The 9,606-nt window shown below is 47.3% G+C and overlaps 1 protein-coding gene, 1 non-coding gene and 1 pseudogene across 2 annotated transcripts; 2 read left to right on the forward strand and 1 right to left on the reverse strand.

Moving 5' to 3' along the window:
- The first annotated feature begins 107 nt into the window (after positions 1-107).
- LOC137317927 (histone H2A-like) lies at positions 108-511 on the forward strand. Its single transcript, XM_067980928.1, has one exon. The coding sequence runs from the start codon at positions 122-124 to the stop codon at positions 509-511; it is 390 nt and encodes a 129-aa protein (XP_067837029.1). The 5' UTR covers positions 108-121.
- A 7,681-nt stretch (positions 512-8,192) lies between these two features.
- trnag-ucc (transfer RNA glycine (anticodon UCC)) lies at positions 8,193-8,264 on the reverse strand. The gene has a single exon. It is a non-coding gene; the product is annotated as a tRNA-Gly (tRNA).
- A 588-nt stretch (positions 8,265-8,852) lies between these two features.
- LOC137317963 (histone H2A-like) lies at positions 8,853-9,240 on the forward strand (annotated as a pseudogene).
- Positions 9,241-9,606: the final 366 nt, after the last annotated feature.

Raw genomic sequence — 9,606 nt, forward strand, 5'->3', positions numbered from 1 at the left:
GAGATTGAGAACAGATGGACCAATCACAATTGCCCCCACTGTACTCCTCCAGAAGGTATAAGAAGGGCGAGTGCGGGAGGATTTCTTCATTCTTTGTGAAAGTGTTTGTGAGATTGTGGAAATGTCTGGAAGAGGAAAAACCGGCGGTAAAGCTCGGGCCAAGGCCAAGTCTCGCTCATCCCGGGCCGGACTGCAGTTCCCTGTGGGCCGTGTTCACAGGCTCCTGCGAAAGGGGAACTACGCTGAACGTGTGGGTGCCGGAGCCCCGGTCTATCTGGCTGCTGTGCTCGAGTATCTGACGGCTGAAATCCTCGAGCTGGCCGGCAACGCGGCCCGGGACAACAAGAAGACCCGTATCATCCCCAGACACCTGCAGCTGGCCATCCGCAACGACGAGGAGCTCAACAAGCTTCTGGGACGGGTGACCATCGCTCAGGGCGGGGTGCTGCCTAATATACAGGCCGTGCTGCTGCCGAAGAAAACCAGCACTGTGAGCTCCAAGAGCAAGTAAAGCAGCTAAGATTTAATCTGATAACCCAAAGGCTCTTTTCAGAGCCACCCACTGTATCTATGAAAGGGCTGGTTACTGTCTGAAGAGACTGACCTATTGATCACAGTTATCCCCGGTCTACGTTAATATATTACATCGCTATAGCGGTTAAACTTATGGGAGGCAATGTGAGTTACCGAGCACATGGGTGACAGGTGAACGGGTCTTGGTGGGAGTTCGGATAGGGGAACGGAGTTTTGGAGGAGTTGAAGTTTGCAGAGGGCGTCAGATAGGAGGCTGACCAGGAGAGCATTGGAAGAGCCAAGTCTGGAGGTAACAAGGGCGTGGATGAGGGTTTCAGCACCAGATCAGCTGAGGCAGGGGAGGAGACGCGCGATGTTTCGGAGGTGGAAGTTGGCGGTCTTGGTGGTGGAGCGGAAATGGGGTCGGATGCTTATCTCAGGGTAAATTGGACGCTGAGGTTGCGAAGTTTTATGATTCCGCTTCACACAGTGGCCAAGGACAAGTCTCTGTCCATCTCAGTCCTTGAATCCAGTCCCCACACAGGAACTGTCTCTGTACATCCCAGTACCTGAATCTATCCAGTCCCCACACAGGACCAGTCTGCATCCATCCCAGTACCTGAATCTATCCAGTCCTCACACAGGACCAGTCTCCATCCATCCAGGTCCCTGAATCAATCCAGTCCCCACACAGGACCAGTCTGCATCCATCCCGGTGCCTGAATCTATCCAGTCCCCATACAGGACCAGTCTCCATCCATCCAGGTCCCTGAATCTATCCAGTCCCCACACAGGACCAGTCTCCATCCATCCCAGTGCCTGATTCTATCCAGTCCCCACACAGGACAAGTCTCCATCCATCCCAGTGCCTGATTCTATCCAGTCCCCACACAGGATCATTCTCCATCCATCCCAGTGCCTGATTCTATCCAGTCCCCTCACAGGATCATTCTCCATCCATCCCAGTGCCTGATTCTATCCAGTCCCCACACAGGATCATTCTCCATCCATCCCAGTACCTGAATCTATCCAGTCCCCACACAGGACCAGTCTCCATCCATCCCAGTACCTGAATCTATCCAGTCCCCACACAGGACCAGTCTCCATCCACCCCAGTGCCTGAATCTATCCAGTCCCCACACAGGACCAGTCTCCATCCATCCCAGTGCCTGAATCTATCCAGTCCCCACACAGGACCAGTCTCCATCCATCCCGGTGCCTGAATCTATCCAGTCCCCACACAGGACCAGTCTCCATCCATCCCGGTGCCTGAATCTATCCAGTCCCCACACAGGATCATTCTCCATCCATCCCAGGACCTGAATCTATCCAGTCCCCACACAGGACCAGTCTCCATCCATCCCAGTGCCTGATTCTATCCAGTCCCCACACAGGATCATTCTCCATCCATCCCAGGACCTGAATCTATCCAGTCCCCACACAGGACCAGTCTCCATCCATCCCAGTGCCTGATTCTATCCAGTCCCCACACAGGACCAGTCTCCATCCATCCCAGTGCCTGATTCTATCCAGTCCCCACACAGGACCAGTCTCCATCCATCCCAGTGCCTGATTCTATCCAGTCCCCACACAGGACCAGTCTCCATCCATCCCAGTGCCTGATTCTATCCAGTCCGCACACAGGACCAGTCTCCATCCATCCCATTGCCTGATTCTATCCAGTCCCATACTGACCAAGCACGGAAAGGTACAGATTGCCTTCCACACCGATTTATGTTTATTGAACTATTGGGCGCCTCCTGTTAGCTACAAATCTGAAAACTAAAACTCCCTCTTCCAACGGTCCCGGAGCGGCACTGATTGATTCTGTTATGATAGTGATTGTATTGGAACTGTAGTGTGCCTCAATTATTGAATTTAAATTGTATTTTCCGCCTTTTTTTTCGAGCAAACCTTGAATATCAAGCCGGAGTCTGTAATGATTGTGTCCGAATTTATGTTCCGCATTTGATACTGGTGAAAATTTTATAAAGGACGGTAACTAATTCCTGGAGGCGGAGCTAAAAGTTGCACGTCCGCTTGTCCGTCATTCTGAGCCAGTCTCCTCCCCTCCCGCACTTCATGCTCTGTCTTTCATTCAAACACTCCTCCCCGGCCTCTCCGATAATGTGCCTTTCTCAATCAGGTCGGGGCGGGCTTTATAAATACAGAAGAAAGGCGAGGGTTTTTCATTCAGCAGCGATCTGAGTGAAGAATCATCATGTCTGGCAGAGGTAAAGGAGGCAAAGGACTGGGCAAAGGCGGAGCCAAGCGGCACCGGAAAGTGCTTCGTGATAACATCCAGGGGATCACCAAACCAGCCATCCGCCGCCTGGCTCGCCGTGGCGGTGTCAAGCGGATCTCGGGTCTGATCTACGAGGAAACCCGCGGGGTGCTGAAGGTTTTCCTGGAGAATGTGATCAGGGATGCGGTCACCTACACTGAACACGCCAAGCGCAAGACGGTCACTGCCATGGATGTGGTGTACGCTCTGAAACGGCAGGGCCGCACTCTCTATGGATTCGGCGGCTGAACGACTCGACCCTTTCTAACCGGACACAAAACAAAGGCTCTTCTAAGAGCCACCCACCGCCTCACAGAGAGAGCACTGACCTGGGAACTGGTGCGGGGTTATATGGGGATACGGAATAGTTTTTTTTATTATCAGGAGTTTTCTGGAACACACAGTAACGTAACGTGGTATCGGCGGCGAGCTGCACCGGTTACTGAGGAAAATTTCCCTCATTGAGTGCACTGAATTGTCCAGGGAACGTTACAAGTGAGTTTACCCCGAGCCGAATTCCCCACTCAGTGAATTGTTCCTTCACTCCATTCGCTCTGTTTTGGTTCTATTTATCAGTCAGATGTTGTGATGTGGGACCGGGGGTTTCCATGGGAGAACAGGTTGAACTGTGCCGCTGTGATAAGGGCCCAGCTTGTGATATGGATTTTCCCTCTGACGGTTGTTTCTGACACTGATACTGAGAGGGTTTGTGAAATTGAACCGTTTGAGCTTAGTCATTGGGGACCTGGAATTACAACAGGCCCAACTGGCAAAGCCCGCTCTAAACTGAGGCTACCTCTCATTGGTTACTTTGCTTGAAAACTAATTTCCTTAACCAATCGGAGAGACGACAATAAGAAAACGGAGCAAATTATTGGCCACAATTGACCGATTTTTTAAAATTTGAAAAAAGCCGCCAATTTCAGTGTATGAAATAAGTGAATTACTCGGCCATGTCGTTTTTAGACAAAGACTTAAAATCTCTTTGAAATAATATTATTCCGTATTACACGTCCCAAATTCCGAGCGCTGTATTACAAATATATTCTCCATAACTTGCGGAATAAAACCCCATTCACAGATTGCTGTTTTGGACAGATTTCACTTCAACCTGCAAAAATAACAAATTCCAGGCTATCAATTGATTCCGTTGCAGGGATTGAACAGGAACCGTGTGTCCTGAAAACGGAATCATTGACGAAGCCTTAAAATGAGCCGATTCTTTTCTCCAAGACTTTCATTCTGGATTGAGGCACTGCGGGGAACGTGCTGCTAATATGCGGGATATTAATATCAGTAATTAATTATTTAAGAGATTGGCTCCACAGTGAGATAGAGGAAGGAACTGAATACTGATTCTTAGACCTGAAAGTGGTGCTTAACAGGAAAACCGGGGGCGGTGTGAATCTGAATGAAAGGGAGAGCAAAGCAAAAGGGAATTGAACGGACCCCGGACCCGTGTTCAATTTATTGGGCAGTAAATTCGTCAGAGACAAACATTAAAATGGAGTAGTTTCACTGACTTTCTTTCAATTTCCCCATCAGATTCAAAGGATGATGACCGAGTAAAGCAGCAATTCTGTATCTGTCAGTCTCTGGTCCCGCATGTGAGTGGGATTCATTCTGAATCTGTCAGTTTCTGGTACTGTATGTGAGTGTGGGATTCATTCTGTATCTGTCAGTCTCCGGTACTGTGTGCGTGCAGGGTCATTAATCTGTACCTGTCAATCAGTGGTACCGCGTGTGGGTGTGGGCTTCATTCTGTATCTGTCAGTCTCTGGTACTGTGTGTGAATTTGTGATTTATTCTGTATCTGTCAGTCTCTGGTACTGTGTGTGAGCGTGAGATTCAATCTGTGTATGTCAGTCTCTGGTACTGTATGTGAGTGTGAGATTTATTCTGTATCTGTCAGTCTCTGGTACTGTGTGTGAGTGTGGGATTCATTCTGTATCTATCAGTCTCTGGTACTGTATGTGAGTGTGGTGTTCATTCTTTATGTGTCTATGTCTAGAACTGAACATGAGTGTGGGATTCATTCTGTGCCTATCAGTCTGTGGTACTCTGCGTGTGTGGGGTTTATTCAGTATTTGTCTGTCACGGGTACTGTATACGAGTGTCAGTTTTATTCTGTTTCTGTCTTTCTCTGGTGCTCTATGTGAATGTGGGATTTATTCTGTATCTGACTGCTTCTGGTACTGTGTGTGAGTGTGGGATTCATTCTGTGTCTGACTGTCTCTGGTACTGTGTGTGTGGGGTTTATTCTGTATCTGTCTGTCTCTGATACTTTACATGAGTGTGGGGTTTATTTTTTATCTGTCAGTCTCTGTTTCTGTATATAAATGTGGGGTTTATTCGGTATCTCTCTGTCTATGATGCTGTATTCGAGTGTGGGGTTGATCCTGTATCATCTGTCTCTGACACTGTACATGAGTGTGGGGTGTATTCTGTATCTGTGAGTCTCTGGTGCTGTCTGTGAATCTGGGATTCATTCTGTATCTGTCATTCTCTGGAACGCGATGGACACCTACAGACGCTGAAAGACGCCCTGGTAAGAACGGGATATGACGCTCGACTCATCGATCGACAGTTCCGACGGGCCACAGCAAAAAATCGCATAGACCTCCTCAGGAGACTAACACGGGACGCAACCAACAGAGTACCCTTTGTCGTCCAGTACTTCCCCGGAGCGGAGAAACTACGCCATGTTCTCCGCAGCCTTCAACATGTCATCAATGAGGACAAACACCTCGCTATGGCCATCCCCACACCTCCACTACTCGCCTTTAAACAGCCACCCAACCTCAAACAGACCATCGTTCGCAGCAAACTACCTAGCTTTCAAGAGAACAGCGTCCACGACGCCACACAACCCTGCCACGGTAACCTCTGCAAGACATGCCAGATCATCGACACAGATACCACCATCACACGAGAGGACACCACCCACCAGGTGCATGGTTCATACTCCTGTGACTCGGCCAACGTTGTCTACCTCATACGTTGCAGGAAAGGATGCCCCAGAGCATGGTACATTGGCGAGACCATGCAGACGCTGCGACAACGGATGAACGGACACCGCGCAACAATCGCCAAACAGGAGGGTTCCCTCCCAGTCGGGGAACACTTCAGCAGTCATGGACATTCATCCACCGACCTTCGGGTAAGCGTACTCCAAGGCGGCCTTCGAGACACACGACAACGCAAAATCGTCGAGCCGAAATTGATAGCCAAGTTCCGCACCCATGAGGACGGCCTCAACCGGGATCTTGGGTTCATGTCACGCTACACGTTACCCCACCAGCGAACAAATGTTATCTGTTTTTAATATAATGGGTCATTTGCTGGCTCTCTCTGCCTTCCGGATGTTTCTGCCTCTCTCTGTTTTTTTTCTCTGTTTTTTTCCCCTGTTTGTTTTTTTGTTGAATGTGTATTCGGGGGTTCTGCAGGTGACACCTCTCTGTCTGAACACGGTGATTGCCTTGGCAACGGGCAGTTGCAGGGGCAGTCTGTAAACACCATGTATTGTTCTATATGTATAAATGCGTAGGCTTCAAGGAGCTCTTGAAACATTTGCCTGAGGAAGGAGGAAATCACATTTCAAAAAAGCCTCACTATACTGCTTCATCCTCGATGTGGTTGGTGGTTCAGAGGTCGTTCAGACCCGGTCGATATGGCAGAAGAGCGTCCATCATTAATTGAACTTTCTGTTGCAGAAGAACTTCTTTCTCTTCTTACAAAACGATTAATTTTGGGGAAATAAAGTTTGATGATTAAGCCGCCCCCGACTCCTTTCCCCTTGATACTGGACTTACACCAGCACCACACACCGTGGCTTGGAGGCGAGGAAGAGCGTGTCTTGGCAGTTGCTCGGAAAAAGTAAACATAACTGAAGGTGTTTTCCACCAGAAAAAGGCCATCGCTCCACAGAATGAAATGACTGCCTGCCATCTGCCCAACGAAAATTACCTGTGAAATGACTGCCTGCCATCTGCCTAACCGGATATTACCTGTGAAATGATTGCCTGCTATTTGCCCAACGGAAATTACCTAATACAGATGTGAAAGTAAACTTCAGTCCAACATTCAACCAATCAATTTCACGCAATCACAAGTTTTGACGACAAGACTGCATGTGACATATCATCTACTTATGAAATAAATGTTTGCCCTTTTCTTATTTGATGTCCAGTTTTGATTCATTTTATTTTCCTGGGTTTGTATTGTGACCGTACCCATTTAATGGCAGTGAGCTGATATTGTCAATCGGGCTCAGCATTCTCTGGCGAGCAGCTACCGGCCTTATAAGCTCCGCTGATAACCTGATATCTGAAGAATTTCCTTTCCATGTTTCATTATATTTATACTTTTCTATTTAGGTTAAAACGAGGGTGCACAATGTTAAAAACAATGCAATTTGGCAACATACAGGTCTCCCCAGTAAACGCAAGAGCACGCAGAATGAATCTCAATGGAACAAACCTCTTCTCTTTCACTCCCACTGGAAAAAATCCGAAAAGACCAAACCCTTTCCTATTCCCTCTCATTGCATAGAATCCCAAAGAGAAAAAACTCCTTCTCTTTCCAAGCCATTATAGAGAGTGCGGTGCCCAGAACTGAACACAATACTCTAAATGAGGACTAAACAGAGCTCTGTATAACTGTGATATAACTTCCACTCCTTTTTATTTCCATTCCCTTGAGATAAAGATCAAAATTTCATCTCCATTTTAACTTCTTTTTAGTGATTTAGTAATCACTGTTGTTGATTTCTATACTTGGATCCCCATATGCCTCGATTCCCCTGAAGTGCAAAAATCTATCGATCTCAGCTTTTAATATATTCAACGACTGAGAATCCACAGCCCTCTGGGGTTGAGAATTCCAAAGATTCACAACACTTTCAGTGAAGAAATTCTCCCTAATTTCGATCCTAAATGGCCGGCCCCTTATCTTGAGACTATGACCTCTAGTTCTTGATTCTCCAGCAGGGTAATCAGCCTCTCCTCACCTACCCTGTCAAACCGCCTAAGAATTTTATACGTTTCAATGCGATCACCGACCATTCTTCTAAACTCCAGCGAATATAATCCAATATTACACAATATTTCAACATAGTACAATTGCAGCAAGACCTCCTTACTCTTATATTCCAACACCCTTGCAATAAAGGCTGACATATCATTTGCCTTCCTCACTCTCATTAGACCCTTGTTAACTCACCATTCCCAGTATGTTTTTCCTCTGTTCCTTCTATAGGGAAAAGAAATGAACATTGAAAACATTTTAATATAATTACAGCGGTTTATATTTTGGAAACAATATCCAGCTGAACTGCATCAAATTCGATGACAAACTTCTAGTTTCAAAAGGAAGTGAATTAATAACAATAATTAATTGCGATGGTCGGGAATCGAACCCGGGTCAACTGCTTGGAAGGCAGCTATGCTCACCACTATACCACCATCGCTGACAATCTGCCGCCATAAAATAGTTCCTAAACATTAGACCCTTAACAGACACTGCAGGCTTTTGGATTTTGTCCTTCATTTGAACTGGTTTCTGACGGATCCTTTCTCGCTCTGTTGCAGTTCCCGTTTCCGCCCAGTAGATGCCGCCAACCCCCAATCAATGGAAATTACAGAACAGCCAGTAATTATTCACCTTTTCTCGGACTGAAGAGACAGTCGATCCCTGCAATATTTGACCAGTTGGAAATACATTTTGCCGCAGCTCACATCAGCCATTGAGTAAAGTTAAATACTTACATTAAATCATTACAGAGACCGGACGACCAGCTGGGCACGAGTGGCAGCTTAATATTCAAGCCTATAAGATCTTTTGAAAGGAGAGGGAAATAGGGAATGAAGGCAGAGTAGCAATATTACTAAAGGACAATATTACAGCAGTTGAAAGATACAATATCAGTGAGGGTGAGCGGGCAGTGTAAACACTCTGAGAGAGACCCATCACAAGTGGCCCCACTGTACTCCTCCAGAAGGTATAAGAAGGGCGAGTGGGGGAGGATTTCTTAAATCTTTGTGAAAGTATTGTGGAAATGTCTGGAAGAGGAAAAACCGGCGGTAAAGCTCGGCTCCAAGGCCAAGTCTCGCTCATCCCGGGCCGGACTGCAGTTCCCTGTGGGCCGTGTTCACAGGCTCCTGCGAAAGGGGAACTACGCTGAACGTGTGGGTGCCGGAGCTCCGGTCTATCTGGCTGCTTTGTTCGAGCATCTGACGGCTGAAATCCTCGAGCTGGCCGGCAACGCGGCCCGGGACAACAAAAAGACCCGCATCAACCCCAGACAGCTGCAGATGGCCATCCGCAACGACGAGGAGCTCAACAAGCTGATGGGACTGGTGACCATCGATCAGGGCGGGGTGCTGCCTAATATCCAGGCCGTGCTGTTGCCGAAGAAAAGCGCTGTGAGCATCAAAAAGAAGTGAAGCGTCCAAAATTTAATCTAATAACAGGACAAGGTCAGGACCAATCTTATTAAATCCTTTGACTAATTAACAGTAAGAGTAAATAAGGGTAACCTGGTAGATGTAATACATTTGGATTTTCAGATAGCCTTATATAAGGTACCGCATTGTAGAATCATGGCAAAGTTCAGTGTACGTGGAGTCAGGTGACAGGTAGCGGAATGGATAGCAAGCTGGCGACAAAACAGAAAACAGAGAATAGGGGTTACGGTTAGCTGCTTGGAGTGGCAAAAAGTGGGAAGTGGTTTAACACAGGGATCAGTGCTGGGACCACTGCTGTTCACAATTAACATTAACGATTTGGATTCGGGAATCAGAAGTACAATT

Source organism: Heptranchias perlo, unplaced genomic scaffold (assembly GCF_035084215.1).
Source record: "Heptranchias perlo isolate sHepPer1 unplaced genomic scaffold, sHepPer1.hap1 HAP1_SCAFFOLD_64, whole genome shotgun sequence".
NCBI lineage: Eukaryota > Metazoa > Chordata > Chondrichthyes > Hexanchiformes > Hexanchidae > Heptranchias > Heptranchias perlo.